The sequence below is a fragment of the Camellia sinensis genome, chromosome 1 (assembly GCF_055761805.1).
Source record: "Camellia sinensis isolate YWXY chromosome 1, ASM5576180v1, whole genome shotgun sequence".
NCBI classification, from domain to species: Eukaryota; Viridiplantae; Streptophyta; class Magnoliopsida; order Ericales; family Theaceae; genus Camellia; species Camellia sinensis.
This window is the reverse complement of record NC_138961.1, coordinates 250,805,420-250,824,369: the sequence shown is the minus strand read 5'-3', so window position 1 is coordinate 250,824,369 and position 18,950 is coordinate 250,805,420. Positions and strand designations below refer to the sequence as shown.

General features: G+C 36.1%; 1 protein-coding gene and 1 long non-coding RNA gene across 3 annotated transcripts; one reads left to right on the top strand and one right to left on the bottom strand.

The window, feature by feature from the left end:
* Positions 1 to 1,101: 1,101 nt before the first annotated feature.
* Positions 1,102 to 10,721, bottom strand: LOC114277562 (Leucine-rich repeat protein kinase family protein). Of its 2 annotated transcripts, none has more exons than XM_028219460.2 (8): positions 10,281 to 10,721; positions 8,711 to 10,150; positions 8,443 to 8,576; positions 3,762 to 4,005; positions 2,833 to 3,044; positions 2,720 to 2,745; positions 2,300 to 2,411; positions 1,102 to 1,648 (listed from the first exon to the last, which is right to left on the bottom strand). In XM_028219460.2, exons 2-8 carry the CDS (start codon positions 10,065 to 10,067, stop codon positions 1,415 to 1,417), a joined length of 2,319 nt encoding a protein of 772 aa, XP_028075261.2. In that variant the 5' UTR covers positions 10,068 to 10,150; positions 10,281 to 10,721; the 3' UTR covers positions 1,102 to 1,414. The 2 variants fall into 2 exon arrangements, with proteins under 2 accessions (XP_028075261.2, XP_028075262.2); XM_028219461.2 differs by having other exon boundaries at positions 8,711 to 10,139.
* On the top strand, positions 1,562 to 2,337 carry LOC145806111 (uncharacterized). Its single transcript, XR_014348763.1, has 2 exons — positions 1,562 to 1,699; positions 1,820 to 2,337. It is a non-coding gene; the product is annotated as an uncharacterized LOC145806111 (long non-coding RNA).
* Positions 10,722 to 18,950: the final 8,229 nt, after the last annotated feature.

The following is an 18,950-nucleotide window of genomic DNA, read 5'->3' as shown; positions in this document are numbered from 1 at the left end:
GATAGTGATTTATTTATTTATTTATTTGTCATTAATTATAAAAGGAGAGAAGAAAAAAAATTGAAAATGGCATTTAAGCTCTTATTTTGCTAAAGAAAAAGTAATGTGGAAATTAAAAATTACGCCACAAAAAAAATTGAGATTTTTAAGAAGTATTCACACAATTCTATCCACATTTGACAAAACATGAATCAATTTTTTTATTTATTACACACTTAATGATAATAACTTTATCTTTCATGACATATTACTATAGCTAAATTTATAAATATAAATATATGAGTTTTTAACATTACTCTCCAAACATATCAGCCATCGTTCAAAATATACTCATCAAAATGTTAAAATTATATTATTTTATATATCCACTATGTATTGATTTCCTTCCATTCATGCTGTCTTTTGTTCTCAATTTTAAGATCATACAAAAAAAATCTCAAGCAGAAACTGTCTACATGAGGTTAAAATTTATTTTCCTAAATTCTTCTATTTATTTGTTTTAATATATTTTCAATCATTAAATTTTATAAAAACTCTAAAATATGTAAGACATAACTTAATAATTAAAAATATATTAAAATATAAAAACAGAAAAATTTAAAGCAAAACAATTCCCAATAGCCAATTAGAACTAAGGTAGCAACTAAAAAGTAGAGAATCACGTGAGAGTATAGTAGGTTAGTGGATGTAGTGTTTGTGAAATTGGGCGTGGTTCACTTGTTGTATTCGCCGACATTATTTTGGCTTTGTTTTCACTTTCCAGTCTGAGACCCACATCACATGGAGAATGGAGAGAGAGTCTGAGACCCACATCACATGGAGAGAGAGAGAGAGAGAGAGAGAGAGAGAGAGAGTAAAAATATTTTCAAACCCAGATCATATCGCCAGCCGTGGTAAATGGAACAATGAATGTTTGGTATCATCTTCAAATTTTTTGTTCTTGTTTTTCATTTGTACTTTTTCGTGTTTTTATTTAATAGCACAATAAAAAGTTAGAAAGTACTGTTTTATTTATTTATTTATTTATTTATGGTTTTAGGAAAAAAATTATTAACGAAATTTTTTAAAACACCAATCATTTTTAATACAATGTAAGTCATCTTTAAGAGTCTCAAAAACTCATCACTGAATAACTAATGAATTTATCATGACAACTTTACAAACAATTATTTGAACATGTAACTCTATATCAGCATTGCAACACCACCCTCAAGACTGATCTAAAAATTAAGAAATATTGTCGGCTGCAATTTCTACTTTGGAACTCAAAACTTATCAACAAGAGGTTCTGATCTATAAAAATCACCTACGTTTTAAGGGTCAATGCATACGAATTCAAATATGACATTTACAATTTTACAAAAGGAATATGAGCTAAACAGCTGAATTATGGGCACTGCTATGTGGTATGAAATTATGACTCTGATGATGCGGCGTCTGATTTCTGATCGGCATCGGCTGTGGCCTGGACCTGAGCTGCATATTGCAAGTTCCACAGGACATCCTCGAAAGAGGGACGGGTTGATGATTCAGGAGATATGCATTTGTTGGTGATTGAGATCACAATTGATAAGGACTCCTGGGTTGAGGTAGTTAACACAATCGGATCCACAATCCGTCGCCGACCATCCTGGCTGCCGAAGGATGCCTGTCATTTTCAAAATCAAGTCTAAGTATAAAACCTATCATCTAAAGCAAGGTTTGTGCCCTTAAAATTTGAACAACTTTGTCATTTTATTTCCATTTTATTTTCAATTTCAATCCATTGCCCAAATGGTACAATCTTGATAGTGTTCTGAGTGGCTTGTATTCATGCCAGCTGCTTCAGGATTGCTTCACTTTCCTCTATTTTGGGATGTCTGTTCTAACTGTGGCCAACATTTGGTATGAGAACCCCCTTCAGGAGAGGTCCTTATCAGGGTTGGCATTTTGCTAGTCTCTGGGGCAGCAACTGACCTTAATGGGCTAAGTGTAAACTCAAGCTAGATGTTGTGGATGGATTTGTGGAGGCTGAGATGTTTGGGTGATGGACGTGCTTCATTTTCCTAATTTCTTACCCACCTCCCTTGTTTTGCTATTTTTTGCTTGTTTGTCTATGGGTGTGTTAATTTTGCCTAGCCTCTTGAGTTGTGAGAGATTTATCTTTTTAGGTTAGGTGTACTATTTCATCCAAGCCTGTGGCTTGGGCGTCGCTTCTTTGAAACTTTTCTTTCCCGCTAACCACTTACCTACCAACAATAAGAAATGTTTTGATAGTGTTCAGCATAATAGAATTGTTTCTTGGATTGTAGTAGCATACCATTTCATTTAATAAAAATGCTTCTCCTTTTCCGGTTACGATTGGCCCCAATAGTGATTCAAGTAGTATGAATCCAAATTTGTAAACATCATTCTCTAACCTTGTCATATGCCTGCAAAAAACAAGAAACAGGAAGAAGAAACATATGTTCAATCACATATTCAGAGCTTTCCTAGAATACCATGGTGATCATAGTCCAAAAAGGACCCAAGAATGCACTAAAATTAGAATGAGCATTATTAATGAACGTTCTCCCGAATAAGGCTGTATTTAGATTTAGATTTTGGTAGAGATTTGGAAATAGAAAGAAAAAGGCAAATGAAATGTAAACTAAATTTTTCTCCATTTTCGCATTTTCCTTTTTCTTCCCAAATTCATGATCCAAACACAGCCCAAGAGTTCATTCAAAAGGATCCTCACCATGATTTTTGGCCGTCTCCCTCTCCCTGGAAGTACAAAAAATAGTCATGTCAGAAATATCTCATAAAACCAACAAATAATTGCCAGATCATCGAAGTAACAAGGAAAGATACCTCAAGTTTTTCGAAGTCTTCGGTGATGATGGACATTCCATAGTCACTCAGCTTCGCAATCCGATACTCATCTAGCAATATATTATTTGTCTTTAATCTGTTGCTGAAAGAGACAGATATTACCCCAGTATGCAGGAAGTCCACAGCCTTGGCAATACCAATTAAAACTGCCAATCTATCTGACCATGTAAGAACCTTCTCTGGACAACTTTCTGCACATATAATAATTCAGTTAGCCATGCAGCTTCGAATACATGAACTTACTGCGCCTAGAAGATTATAGAACTAATAGACCTGAATTATAATGTTTGTAACACATCTAAAAAAGTCCATCTAGATCAGCATACTACTTTTGACTGCCAAATGGGCATTTCATCTCCAGGTAAAAAATCGAAGTAATCAAAATACCAGAAGAAGAAGAAGAAGAAGAAGAAGAAGAAGCAATCATATCCAGGTTAAATCAGTCACCATATATATCCTTTACGTATCCCGGCTATTGGGAGCCAACTAATCTGTTCTACCAATTGGATCCTAATAAGGTCATCAAGAAAACAAACATATTCATGAGGATTTGGCTAATTAAGTATGACTCTGTCTAACAGATCAAACTTTTTGATGAGTTGGTGAATAACAATTTAACATGGTATCAAAGTATGCAAGAGATCATGGTTCAAATCCCACTGTCTTACCAAAAATTATAATATTTGCATATTTTTGGCCTACTTATGGTGATGAACATGGTCACGCTAGAGCATGTTGAGGAGGGTCAACTAATTAAGCTTTTAGAAAAGTTTTGTTGTTAACAATATAACATCAATTCCACCACTGCACTTTATCTCTATGAACATACTCGTAAATTATGTAAATATGCATGTTTGTACTTATGTATGAGAACTAGTTGTAGTACAACTTTGTTGTGTTACACTGACCTGAGAGATGAGAACGAAAATCCCCATTGGGTACATATTCGTATACAAGGAAGACTCTGTCAACAGTAGAATCATCATGTCCCCCACCATCAATGCAATGACCCAAGAGACCAACCAGATGTGGGTGTCGAAGCTTTGAAAGCAAATCCAACCGAAGTTTAAGGTTCCGAATTGAATCCTTTCTGAACAGAGCCAGAGATCGTATGGTGACATAAGTGCCATTCTCCAACCTTCCTTTATAAATCTGAGAAAAATGAAATAACATGTTAAGACGGTGCTTGGGCAGTATCGATTTTTGTGAAACTAACAATAAACACAACGGATTTTAATTCCCCAAACCATCATATTGGCTTGCAGTTTTGGAGTTACCAAGAATGCTTTTCACATATGGAAATAATTATGCCCCTAGGAGATAACTCAGATTTATCCATAAATTGGGAGAAGAAGACCCATCCGACTTATGTAGGAGCAAAAATTATAGTTATGTCAGCATAGACAAGCAACAACCACTATCTAACAATGAAGAACCACATAGTGGGTTCATAAGAACATATATTGGTAATAGAATTGCACAATTCCACACTTTTTTTCCGAATCTTCTCAACGTCAATATTGCACTCATGGTGCATTTAGGCTATGTTTTTTGATAAATAATAAAATTTATCGAAAAAGTATCAAAAGGATGCAAAGAATACAAGAGCACCAAAAGAGCAAAACAAAACCCGCCTAACCAACTACATCATCCAAAAAATCTAAGAAAGAAAACAAATCCGGATCAACTTTACACTCCAACCAACTATACAAGGTAACTAAGAACGTTGAGCCCGAAAAAGCCGCTAATAAAAACCCACAATGCCTCCCCGAATGTCCTTCTCAGTAATCAAATCTCTCCAATCCACCCACATTCGCACAATCTGGTTGACCCTTCTATGGCCATTTTCCATCTTGTAAAAAAACTAGGTATTCCAGTCCCCCTCTTTCAATCATAAACATTGAGATTTTTGTCTAAAACATATCTCTTCCATACGAGCCAAACGAACATAATCCTACCTGGCCGCCTCCCTTCTAGCCACATCTGCCTCTAGAAGCCTGCTAGAAACCTCCTGTACATCTAAGGACTGAAGGATGGCCACTACTTCAGCTTTCTCAACCTCCACCAGGCCAAAAACCTCCTTATTCCACTGTTTCAAATCCCCTTTGAGTAATTTTAATTTCTGAGCCAACATGCAGCTAGGAGTTCCGCTAACCATGTAATTGCTCCACCACCCACAAACCTTCTCTAAAAAATCCTCCGATTGCAACCACATATTTTCAAATCGAAAAGGCATCGGCTCACTACAAAACCCTCCATTGTCAAGCATAATAGGCCAATGATCTGACACTGGTTGAGGTAATCGACTCTGAACCACCTCTGTAAAATGCTCCTCCCAACTACTAGTAACTAGAAATCTATCAATCCAGGACATCTGTTGGCCATTAGACCAAGTGAAACTCCCCCCATGAAGAGGCAAATCAACCAGGTTCATCGCATCAATAAATTCACAAAACACTCGCACCGACCCCTTCGCCCTACTACTCCCCATCTTCTTTGTCAGCCATCAAACCATGTTAAAACCACCCCCCACACACCACGACTATGACCATCGATGCGCAATATCCACCAACTCGCCCAAAAATGCACTCCTCTCTGAACTTCAGACCGGCCCATACAACCCAGAAAACACCCACCTAAAATTGTCCGCCACATATCAAAATAGACAAGACATCGAAAAACCTCTTAACTCCCCATCCTCCTTCACCACCACTCTCTTATCCCAACAGAGTAGAACCCATCCTGCCGTACCCATAGCTGGTAAGTATGTCCATTCCACAAACCTACTACCCCAAACCTCTCTCACCACATCTCCACCCAACACCTCCATTTTCGTTTCCTGCAAATACACCACATCCGCTCTCACACTTCGAAGCACTGATCTGACTACTAGGCGTTTATCCCTCTCATTCAAGCCACGCACATTCCACTATTACACTTTTAACTTCAATTTAATAACAGATGACTTCCTCACTCTCTTCTTGGGCCCCGTCTAGCCGTCTCCCCTCCATGATCATAATTAACCGAGCACTCCAAATTTTTGAGCTCCTGCACCCCTTTATGTTGCACCACTGCTGAAGTACCATCCTCCTTAGTTAGAGTCCCCCTCCTCCATGAGGTTTCCACTGCTGTGAATAAGTGCAAAGCCTCTGTTTCTTGGCCTTCAAAAGATACACTAAGCAATCTACTAACCTCGCTAATCTTGCTGAGCACCCACTCTAAAACAGCTTCTACCGAAGGAGCCTCAAACCCATTCAACTCATCCTTATGGTCGATCCCACCTTGAGGCAAATCAGGAGAGTCCTCCCCAAGGTCAGCAATGATCGAACTGGCAAGAGGGTGGACCACAAGAGACAACTCCCTCCCGATATGCCCAGGAGCTGGTTTGATTCTCTCCACCCTTTCACTCACATCATTCATTGCGTCTTTTTGCACCCAGGTCTGTCCCAAGTCCACGTCTGTATCAAATGACTGAGCAAGGCTCCTCTAGAGTGATTTTTTCCTAAAGTTTCCTAGAGTACTACATTGTGTGGTTGAGATTTACTGGCAAGTCATATCAATTTTTCTGATGTGACTTGTCAGTAAATCTCAACCACACAATGTAACACTCTAGGAAACTTTAGGGAAATTTCACTCTAGAGGATCCTTGGTGCAAATGACTGGCTCAAAGCCTCATCGTCCTCCAACACATACTACGACCCACCTAACTCTGCCTTGCGACCGGGTTCAGAAGTTGACGGTGCATCCCTCCTCGCTACCTCTGTAGGACCTGAAGTCAAGATCCGACCCAACTGATTTGAATCCATATCCCGACACAGATTGTTAAACACTTGGGCCATTGGGATGATTGACCCAGATCGGCTTTCGACCCTCTTCACAAAACGGCCCAACTCCTCCAAGCCCAATCCTTGAGCCCCATCATCACTTTGGCCCACCCCATCTTTCTTTTGCAACAAGTTCAAACCCCCCACCTTAGGCCCTTTAGAAACTAGCCCAATGTCTCTGTTATAATCTCCCCTCTTACGGCCCAAAGAAGGACCAACCCACAGTTGGGCCTTTTAATGTTGGGCCCACTGCCCCATTCCCTTTTAGTTGCCATGCCTTCCGTGGTTCAACCCATCTCTCTGAAATCTGCAACTTCTTCTTTCCCAAATCACGGTGGCCATCACGTAAATCGTATCGCACCAGATTTCGATTTTCCTGTGCCAGCTCACGACTCACACCCTGCTCTTGCGTGTAACAATTCTCCACCACCGGTCCATCCTCCAACCAAATTGGAAATGTGTATCTCCAAAAGCCCCAACGAATGGTGATTCTTGCCAGAGCACCCCTAACTGAGCCATGAACCTTGATTCGAACACAGCCTAGAGGTCCCTTCATCGTCGTAGCATTATCAACCTCTAGGAAACCCCCATAGCGATCACTAATCGCACGAAACACCTGCTCTCCACGAAGATGCAACGGGAGCCCTAGCACCTCCACCAAAAAACTCTGTTTATGTGATTGAGTGCTTCCCCTGGCACAAAACGCCTCCGGCAACTACCAGTCAAGGCTCAGCCATCAACCTTCAACCATCCATTTGCCTTCCAGAATTCTGAAAGCATCTGCCTTAGATGGAAAAGTAAGCAACACATATTATCCGCCGATTGCCTTCACCTCCACGCCTCCGCTGATCTTCGACATTCGCTTTACCCATGCCGATAGGTAAGAAAGCACCACCCTCTGCTCCCTCACTGGCCCCACTCTCCCCACCAAACACGACTACAAAAAGGAGATCCAATCGGCACCAGACCCTGTCGCACCACCACATCATCCTCCCCAACCTCTGGGACGACTACTGCCTTCATAATCGGCCATGGATTGCCTCTCACCCCTTGTTGTTCCTTCCCTTTTAAGATCCAGCCATTCCCCACCGAAAAACCCTCCAAAACTAGAGCAGCACCTTCCCATCCATCCCTGAACAATGATTGTGGGAGAAAAATTTGACTGCGACAATGGCCCATGTGAACCACAATCTGAACTGCTGCCCCTATCTCCTTCGATAACAACCAACACGCCACACTACGCCTTCCCCTAGAGACCCGACCCAAAAACATTCCAACAGTGTTCACCTTGGATGTCTTTCGCATTTGGTCCGCAACCCATTTTATCTCTGCACCAAACAACTTGATGGCTCTGCGAATCCCTTGGCCGCGTTCAACAATATCTACTCGTCGCCAACCTATCGCATCAGCTAGCCCTTCTTTGAACTCAAAAGAACGGTCTCCTAAAAAAATCAGTCTCCGACGAAGCCTCTCCAGCTCCGCTAAAGACATACCTAAAAAAGAACTGCGCTAGATATGCAGAACAATATTTCCTTTTACACTAGTCATTTTAAAAAACAAAACAAAATTTCAGACTCACCATTTAGGCTATGTTTGGATTATGGATTTGGATAGAGATTTGCAAAGGGAAAGGAAATTTCCCTTGTCTATTCATTGCCCTTTCCAAATCTCTACCTACCTAAATCAATGATCCAAACACAACCTAAGAATCCATTGATTAAGAATTATGCTAAAATTCCAGTTCCATAGGGTATTGAAGAGGTACCTTCCCTAGAGAACCTTTACCCAAAAACGTTGACTTCTCAAATTTGTCTGTGGCTTCTTCTAACTCTTCTAGTGTAAATGATCTGTATAATGGAGCACCCTGTGTTCCTAGTTTCGCTGCTTGAGAAATGAACCCTGAAGCAAATAAAAAATGCTAATTCAGCTTTTTTGACAAGTAATATGAACTCATCTCTATTTAGCACGAAAATGTCTGGCATTTCAAAAAATGGTCAAAAAAGTAGATTTTACATAATATATATAGAGCTTACTGGCATTTGCAAGGAGTTCGGAGGATATCCCTCCTGGTGTTGTTTCGTGTACAATCACCTTTGGCATTGTATGCTGCCCCAATGTCCCTCTCGAATGGTATCTTCTATACAGAATGAGAAGCCCAAGAACCAACAGTACCGTAACAATTATTGCTCCTCCAATTACACCGATTAACACCCAAATTTCTTTCCCCTCGGAATTTTTCATCTCCATATAAGCTTTTTTGCAGTACGATTCTGGATGCTGATGTTGAATATCAACAGACAAGCAATTCCCCCCAAACTTAACAACTCTATCATTTGAAGTAGTCCCCAAGCAAGAAGGAAGTGAACCAATCAACCTGTTGGCAGAAATATCAACAAACCCAAGCTCTCCCCCACAATTCAGATGGTTGGGAAGTTCCCCAGTCAGTATATTGGATGCTAAATTCAAATAACTAATGTTAGGCAAAGAGAACAATGAGGAAGGTGGTGTTCCGCTTAAAGTATTGAACGACAGATCAAGGTGTTGAAGCTGATTTAGTTGGCCAAATTGTTCACAAATCTTACCAGAGAATGAGTTATTGCTCAGCAGAACTGTGGCTAAGCTTTTGGGCATGAGAGGTAGTTCAGAATCCAAATGGTTGTCTCTTAAATCCAATAAATGTAGACTAGTTAAGGTACTCAAGTCAGGCAATTTACCAGAAAGCCTATTGTGGGAGATAGCAATATCAGTGAGAGTCTTAATTCTGCATATGGAAGAAGGAAATGGACCCTTCAACTGATTGTTCTTCAAGCTCAACATTGTTAGGTTTGATAATGAATCCAACCAATTGGGGACAGTATCATTTAAGAAATTGCTATCTAATGTCAAACTTTGAAGATTTACCAATCTAGCTAACTGAGGTGGAATAGAACCAAACATAAAATTCGAACTCATGTCCAAAAGTTCAAGCGAAGATAACCGATGAATTTTATCAGGAAGTGGTCCCCAAATACCCAAAGACAATAAGCTAAGAACCCTTAAACTAGTTAACCTTGTCAATGTGGTCACAAATGAATCAATAGAGAAAGTCTGAGATAATGTCTGGTTGGGAATTGCAAATCCATTGAATTCACTAACCTTGGCAAGCTTATCTCCCATAATTTTGAGTTCAGTGATAGAAATGTCCTGGCATGTGATGCTCATATGTGGGGTTGAAGACAAGTTACAGAAATCTCCAGTGTAATTTTCCCAATTTACCAAAGCACTAGGGTACTCCAATTGCTTCCTTATCTGAAGAAGAACTTGAGTTTGAGAGGTTTGTTGTTGATGGGTACTGGAAACAAAGAAAACCCATGCAAGAAACACTACACCAAACCAGTATAGATGCCCCATTAAACAAGTTCCAACTTCAGAATTTTAGAATTTTTTTGACAATGCTGAAAGAACCCTGGAAAGATAGCAACTCTGTTGAGTTCCTACGAGAAAGAAACAGAGTCAGGAGAAATTCAAACCCATGAGAGATTTCACTTTGAAATTGTGGAATTTTTAAAGAATTGGGACAAACCCAAGAAAGAATTATCTGGGATTATAACTTTCAAGTCCTACCTAAGACGTCATTTGCAAACTTTCCAATTTAAAGAAACCCATGAAGCATTTAAAGCAGAGATCTGAGAACCCAAGAAAAGGGAAGAAAATCCACATGGGAAGGAAGCTATGAGATTTCAACATTTTCTCGGAAAACATTGAACATTAAAAACAACAAGGTCAAAACCCCCCATTAAAAAAAGAGACATAAACAGCCTATCTATGTTTCTCAAACAGGGAATGTCTAGTCCAAGATTTTCCAGATTTTCCGGGAAAATAAAGAAAAACCCACGAAGGATAATTGAAAGAAAGAAAATATATATACGGTTGGAAAGAAAGAAGAATGATATAAGAGTTGAAGAAGAGTTTGTACTAGCAGTCTTGGTTAAAAGAAGTGAACCATAAATGGGGGGTGGTTGAAAAACAGTAACGGACACTGATAAGAGGCATGGCATTTACTGCGAAAATTGAAGTTCGAGGTACTCTGACATTAATGGGGTCGGTTCCTCAGAGTCGCACACAAAGGACAAAGAAACAGTATTGTGTCCCACGTATTTGGGGAGAGATTTTGAAAAAGAAATGAAAAGAGTATGTGAAATTAAGACTAAGTTTGGGATGTTTCCAAAAAGTCAAAAAGTTAAAAAGTTACTCAAAAAGTTAAAAAGTTAACACTATTCACCAAAAGTCAACAATTACGGCTGCACAACTCCCAATTCAAATTTTTCCCTACAAATCAATTTTTACAATTTTTTATTACACATTTTTCAATAAAAAGTCAAAAAATTAACCCAAACATCCATATTTTCAACCTCAATTTTTTAGTCCAAAAAGACAAAAAGTGCACTTATTTAGTCTTCCCAAACTTGGCCTAGTGAAATTTAGATATATTTTATTCAGATTTTACATATTTTTTTTTATTTTCTTTTTCAAATTCCTCATCAAATCCCCCAACCAAACACAGCGTAAAGAAGAAGATGAAGCGAAAAATGGAAGCAACTGTGTATAGCGCTAGAGCGAGGCTCTATTTGGCAAGGAGGTTTGGGGTTATTTTAGTCACAAAAAATAAAACAGTCTATTTTAGTCATAACAAACAAAATATCACATCCAACTCATAATTATTACACTTTTCTTTCACAAAAAAAACTAAAAAAAATCAAAAAGTAAAAAAGTCCTTCCCAAATCAAACTTTTTAGTCCAAGCTAAAATATCCAAAAAAATCAAAAAGGCAACCCACTTTTCAAACGGAGGCCGAGTATGGTACGAATTGGATGGGATTAGGATAAAATCAGAATTAATTTGTTATTTATGGTTTTTTAAAAATTAGAATCAATTCAATCCGTTTAAATCGTGAAATCAATCTGAATCAATCTATTTAAATATAAATTGGATTGATTTAGGATCATGGATTCACATAATTAAATAATAAAAAATATATATAACACTTTAATTTTATAAAAATATAAACATGGTACCATATTAGTTTCACAATAACAACATGTCTTTCCATAATAATAACATACTTTTTACAATTCAAACAACCATAAGAAAACTGATTCCACCATACATATTTAGACCATTACAAATTCAAATTAAAAACTAACAAACAAAACTAATAAAAGAAGATACTATGTAGGTTTAGGTTTGGGCTTAAGTGTAGGATTCAATCCGGAATCAATCTGTAGACTACGAATTTTTAATTTTTCAATCCAGAACCAAACCACGAATTCAAAAAATCAATCTAAATTTATCAAATTAAACTAAACTGGATCGAATTACGAATTTCATAAATTCCTTACCCAGTCCTACGTAGGGCTGCAAATAAGTTGGGTTGGGCAACACTTCCATTCGAATTTGATTAGTTAAATTTTCTTTACGTTGGAATTTGATTTGTTGTTAAATTTTCATAAAGGTCGGTTTGGGAAGTGGGTTGGCTTTTTAACTTTTTGACTATTTTATTCTGGGCTAAAAAGCTTGGTTTGAGAAGGAATTTTTGACTTTTTGACTTTTTTGACTTTTTTTGTGAGAGAAGAGTGTAATGATTATGGATTGGATGTGATGTTTTGTTTGTTGTGGCTAAAATAACCTATTTTGTTTTTTGTGGCTAAAATAGCCAACAAAGCCCACAAAATCTCTTCCCAAACGGTGCCTCTAAACATTCTAAACCTCCGTTCTTTAGTTCAGCTCGTTAATTGATTTTTTTAATATTTATTATTTATATATTAAATAATATGAAAATATGTATAAAAGATAAAACAAATATATTATTTATATATTTTAAAAATATAAATATAAATAATAATTAACTATAAATAGTATATTTATATAATAGTGGTAATATATATTATTTTGATAAAATATTAATTTTTTAAATTATTTACATATATATACAATATATATATATATATGTGTGTGTATAATTACATAATCAAAATTTTAATTGTAATTTTAATTTCATACGTAAGTATGAATTTCTAAATTTTTGGGCCCGTTAAGGCTCGTGAACAGATTTGAACTCGAGTCAAGTCTAAGCCAACTCGGCTCGAGCTCGGTTCGTTAAATTTTTATTAAGCTCGAACTCGAGTTCGTTAAAATCATAATAAACAAGTCCAAACATACTAAAATTCGGCTCATTTGTAGCCCTAATTGTGTACGAGTATGAGTGACTAGAGAGAGATGAGCCTGGATTTATTTCTTTTTATTTTTATTTATAGAAATTCTTGGCACCTGACAAAGGGGGTGTTTGGTGTGAATTATAAGGGGTGATTATAATTTTTTCTAATTTGAGAATTTGTACTAGAGTATTTGGTGCAACTTCTACTTATAGTTTTTAGACAGAAATAACTTAAATAAGCTGAAAAAGTTGATTATTTAGAAGCTGGAGAATGGGTATTTTTGATTTCTATTTTCTAATTATCAACTTTTAACTTACAATAAGTTACATCAAATCGCACAAAAGAAATCCTAATACACATTATTTGTTTGGTTTAGTCTTTAACATTCACTAAATTTGTTTAGTTTAAATTCGTCTGAATAAATCTCTTTTCAAGAAGAATTCCATCTATCTTCTTGAGAAAATATTCATTTTGATGAATTTAAACTAAACAAATTCAATAGATGAATCATTAATCTTTAGTCTTTAGGTATAAATTTTTGAATAAAAGATAAATATTGAGACATAAATTTATGAACAAAAATAAATTATTTAAATATATATTTCGTTAAATTGTTTATCTAAATATTTTTTTTTTTTGTTCATAAATTTATATTTAAATATTTAATGTTTGCTCACAAATTTATATCTAAATTATATAAATGATGTATATTGAAATGTTTTGTGATGTATAAACAAAAAAAAAAAATGATATGTAAGTCTACTTTTTAAACCCATTTTATAAATTTACCGTGAATAAAATAATTAATTAATAATTAAAGAATAAATGAAAGATATTTAGTTTAGATATTTTAATAGAATAAATAACACGTCATTAAATTTAAAATATATATATAAATATATATATATATAATTTTTTAACTTAAGTAGCGGTACTTAAAAAGAAATTATCTTCTTCTTTTTTTCAATAAACTAACAGGTTATTTTCGCGAAAATCCAAGGATTCCGTTGTAATTACGGGACCTACCATCACATGGTTTTCAGTATTTTATTATATTTTTAAGTTTTCGTTGACTCCTTTGGTAATGCCAACGGAAACATGTTAGGATTTTAAATATTTTGCTAATGATATGTTTGAGAAAAATATATATTTTATTTATATTTTTTTATTTTTTTATTTTTTTTTTAAATTTCTCATTAAATCTTCCAATCAAATACGGCATAAATGTTTTATATGGATGTGTGATCCACATGTGAATTTTATATAGATTTTACACTCATGTGAGATATTTGATAGAATATTTAGTAAAACATTTGGACTCCCTAACATTATTCTTACCAAAATTACACAATGCATGTTTGGATAAATCACACTATTTATAAAAAAAAAAATACAACAAATTTTATAATTTTAATACGACTGTATTAAATTTTATAAATTTTAATTTAGACAATACTTTCGTAAGTTGTATGAATAAAAAATAATAATAAATTATTATTTTAACTTAAATTTTATAGAAAATTTATCACTATAATAATATAGTGATGGCATTTTAATAATTAACTGATAATTTCATGGTTTCTGTATTCTTTCCATAGTGTTGTGTGGATTCAAATCTCTAGTTTAAATTGTTTGAGTTTTCTTCTTTTAAGTTTTTATGTAAAGATTATTTATTTAAAAATTAAATTAATTAAAAAAATTAATTATTAAATAATATTATTATATTTATTATTAAAAATATTCAATTTGTTTTTAAAATTATACTTCCGATATATTTTTTTTTTCTAAGATGATGAAGTGAAGAGAGCCTTTACCAAAATATTGAAACATGTTCTTGAACTTAAAGCTAAGATTAAGGCTTGGTTTGGGAAGTGGGTTGGCTTTTTGGCTTTTTGACTTTTTTGGCTATTTTAGCCTGGGCTTAAAAGCTTGGTTTGGGAAGGACTTTTTGGCTTTTTGGCTTTTTTGAGTTTTTTTGTGAGAGAAGAATGTAATGATTATGGGTTAGATGTGATGTTTTGTTTGTTATGGCTAAAATAGCCTATTTTGTTTTTTGTGACTAAAATAGCCAAAAAAGCCTCCAACCTCACTTGCCAAACAGAGGCTAAATGATGTTAGTAAAATTATATTATAATTAAAGGGATCGTTATTGCCCCCATCAGCTCAAACGTCTGACTCTCCTCTCCACACACACCCTAAAGTTTATAAGACAGTTGGGACAAATTCAAAGTCTAAGTTCAAAAAACTTAGGGGTTGTTTGAGGTGTTCTAAATAAGTGTATTTTTTGTCTTTTTGGACTAAAAAATTGAGAAAAAAAATATGGATGTTTGGGTTAACTTTTTGACTTTTTATGAAAAAATATATATTAAAAAATTGTATAAATTAGTGTGTAGGGGAAAATTAAGATTGAGAGTTGTGCAGCCGTAATTTTTGACTTTTGGTGAATAGTGATAACTTTTTAACTTTTTAAGTAACTTTTTAACTTTTTTACAATATGCCAAACTTGGCCTTACTCTCCTCTCAACACACCCTAAAGTTTATAAGACAGTTGGGACAAATTCAAAGTTCAAAAATGTTACATGTACATAAAATATATAAATATACACTCACAATTAATATACATTCAAATTTATTTTAAATGTGATAAGGTTTCTCCAAATAAATCTGTTAACTTTTTTTGTACTTTTTTTTTCTGAAAAAATAAAATTTCAACAGAATTTAGGAAAAAACAATTTTCATATTAATGAAAAATTTTGTAATATTAAGAAATAAGCACATAATTTTTTTTTCATTAAACTGGTATTATTTTTTTTATTTTTTATTTTTTCAGTCGAAAATAAAGGAGTGAAATGGAAAAGGATGGGGTGGTTGTGGTTGGAAATTGGACCTACTGATGATGTGGGCCCCACATCTCATCTCAACATAGTGGGCCCACGGTACAGCCTGTTTTCAATACCAAACCACGTTGCTTTTTAGCATCCTATGAAAATGAAAAAACAAACCGTTAAAAAAACAAAATCACAAAAATAAAAAGCTGGAACTATATACTCCCACGCGCACCATCTCGCGTGAATTGTAATTTGCGAATGATCCAAAAATTTAGGTTAGAGAGAGTTGTCCGGTGCAAGGCTCACTGCATGTTAATTTTGATAATTATAACATTTTTATTTTATCACAGTTTGTTTCACAAAAAAAATATATGATAATTATTTTTTTAAATAGCTTATTATTATTATTATTATTATTATTTGTAAATAACACCCTCTGGATAAAGAAGAAGCCAAATCATTTGTGAATAATAGGAAAGTAGTAAAATGAACTGAGTTAAGTAGATTAAAATTTTAACACCTTGCTTGTTTTCATTTTTCAAAAAACACTTTTCAGGAAATTTTACTTTCTTATTTTTCGTATTTTTTTGTTTTTACTGAATTTTTTTAATATTTTAAGCAATTTTTTTTACTTTTTAGACACATCTAACATAAATACACCTAAAAAGTAAAAAAATTGTAAAAAAATATTTTAAAAATTCACTAAATACTAAAAATACAAAAAAAAAAATACAACAATTCAGTACATATTTTGTATTTTTATGTATTTATTAATTTTTTAAAATATTTTTTCACAATTTTTTTACTTTTTAGATACATCTAAGTAAGATGCATTTAAAAAAGGAAAAAAAATGTTTAAATTTTAAAAATATTCACTAAAAACAAAAAAATACGAAAACAAAAAAATTCAGTATTTAAAAAACTTAATCCAGAAAACTCAAACCAAACACACCTGGATTTGTTTGGTAACGTTTACGTTTTCAGTTTATATTTACAAAAATCTTATAAATTGGTTTTTGTTTATTTTTAGAAAAACATAAACAACAAACGCGTTTGGTAATTGACAAATATTTAAAAAAATTTAAAAATATAAAAATAGTGAGAAATGACAAGTGGTGGCAAGTGGCGGCGGAAGACGGTGGTGGAAAGTGGTGACGGTGGGTGGTAGTAGCGGGTGGTGGTGGGTGGTGGCGATGGGTTACTGTGGGTGACGGTGGCGAGTGGGTGGTGGTGGTGGGTGGGTGGGTGACGATGGCGGGTGGTGGGTAGTAGCGAGGGGGTAGTGGTGGCGGATGGTGAGTGGTGGTGGGTGACGGGTGGTGAGTGGTAGTGGGTGGTGGTGGTGGTGGGTGGTAGCGGGTGAGTAGTGGTGGTGGGTAGGTGGCGGGTGGTGGTGGTGGGTAGGTGGGTGGGTGGGTGACGGTGGGCGGTGGTGGGTGGTAGCGAGTGGGTAGTGGTGTTGGTGGTGGTGGTGGTGGTGGTGGCAAATGGGTGGCAGATGGGCGGTGGCGGTGGTGGTGGTGGATGGGTGGGTGACGGTGGCAGGTGGTGGGTGGTAGCGAGTGGATGGTGGTGGGTGGTGGTGGCAGGTGGGTGGCAGATGGCGGGTGGTGGTGGGTGGTGGCGAGTAAGTGGCTGGTAGTGGTGGTGGGTGGGTGGGTGACGGTGACGGTAGCGGGTGGTGGTGGTGGTGATGGCAGGTGGGTAGTGGGTGGTGGTAGTAATGGTGGTGGTGGTGGTGGTGGTGGTGGTGGGTGGTGGTAACGGGTAGGTGGCAGGTGGCTGGTGGTGGTAGATAGCTGGTGGTGGCGAGTGGTAAATGGTGGTGGTAGGTGGGTGATGAGTGGTGGTGGTGGTAGGTGGGTGATGAGTGGTGGTGGCAGGTAGGTGGTGGGTGGTGGGTGGTGGCGGGTGGTGGGTGGGTGGTGGTGGTGGTGGTGGTGGTGGTGGATGGTGAGTGGTGGTGGCGGGTAGGTGGTAGGTGGCTGGTAGTGGTGGGTGGTTAGTGGTGGATGGTGATGGTGGTGGTGGTCGGTGGTGGTGGCGAGTAAGTGGCAGGTGGCTGGTGGTGGTAGTGGTGGGTGGCTGGTGGTGGATGGTAGTGGCTGGTGGGTAGTGAGTGGTGGTGGCGGGTGGTGGTGGCTGGCGGTGAATGGTAGTGGCGGGTGGTCGGTGGTGGCGGGTGGATGGCAGGTGGGTGGTGGGTGGTGGTGGTGGTGGTGGTGGTGGTGGCGGCGAGGGGTGGGTAGTGGTGGCGAGTGGGTGGTAGGTGGGTGGTGGCTGGTGAGTGGTGGTGGTGGTGGCGGTGCCAGATGGGTGGTGAGTGGTGGTGCCAGGTGGTGGTGGGGGTGGGTGGTTGGTGGTGGTAGCGAAAGACGGTGGTGGAAAATGGTGCTGGGTGGTGACTAGTGTTGGGTGGTAAAAAAAAAAAAAAACTCAAAACTCAAAATGGAAACACATTTTTTGAGTTTACATTTTTTGGCCAAATTTATAAACTGAGACCACTGATTTATAAATCAAAAATTTAACAAACAAGTTTTTATTTGAGTTTTTAAAATTTTTATAAATATAAACAGAAAATTGAAAACGTAAGTGTTACCAAACGACACAAGAGTTTCAATATTTGCTTACTTTTTTTGAGTTATCTAAATTGAACTTTAATCGAATTGATATTGAGTAGTTTTTTTTTTTTTTGGTGTATACAAATTTATCAAGTTAAATTTAAAAAATAATTAATTTCATAAGCCTGATTTATTAACAAAAATAAACTATTCTCAAACAAATTTTTAATAAATTAAATGTAAACTAAACTCAAATGACTCAATTTATTTTACAGTTAATATTCAATATTTCTTGAGCAAATCTAAAAAATATTTAAAATTAATAATTATTAATCTACTTGACTTGTCAATTTTTTTGGTTAGAATTTTAAAAGAAATTATAAAATGGAATTGGAGCGAAATATTATTTAAATCTAAAGAGTAATTAATAATTTTTCAAGTCGCATTTGGGTTTCACGCGCCTACAAAGGAACGTCAGAGATAAAGATTTAAAGTACTGCTTTGGGAAAGACAGACAAAGAGTGAGATTAGATTTGAAAAACTCCAAATTAAACTTAGTTTTGGAATTTTTAATTTTGTTTTATTTGGTCTAATCAGTCAATCAAACCTTTTAACTTCATAAAACAAATGGAATCTTTCATGTAACATAGAGCCAATTTTGCATTTTATATGATTATAAATTGGGACCAC

Coding starts and splice junctions, on each gene's coding strand:
- LOC114277562 (XM_028219460.2), bottom strand. CDS start 10,067: ATGGGGCATCTATACTGGTTTGGTGTAGTGTTTCTTGCATGGGTTTTC. Junction 2,746..2,832: donor AAGACTTCGAAAAACTTGAG/GTATCTTTCCTT, acceptor TTGTACTTCCAG/GGAGAGGGAGACGGCCAAAA. Junction 1,649..2,299: donor CATTTTTATTAAATGAAATG/GTATGCTACTAC, acceptor TGAAAATGACAG/GCATCCTTCGGCAGCCAGGA.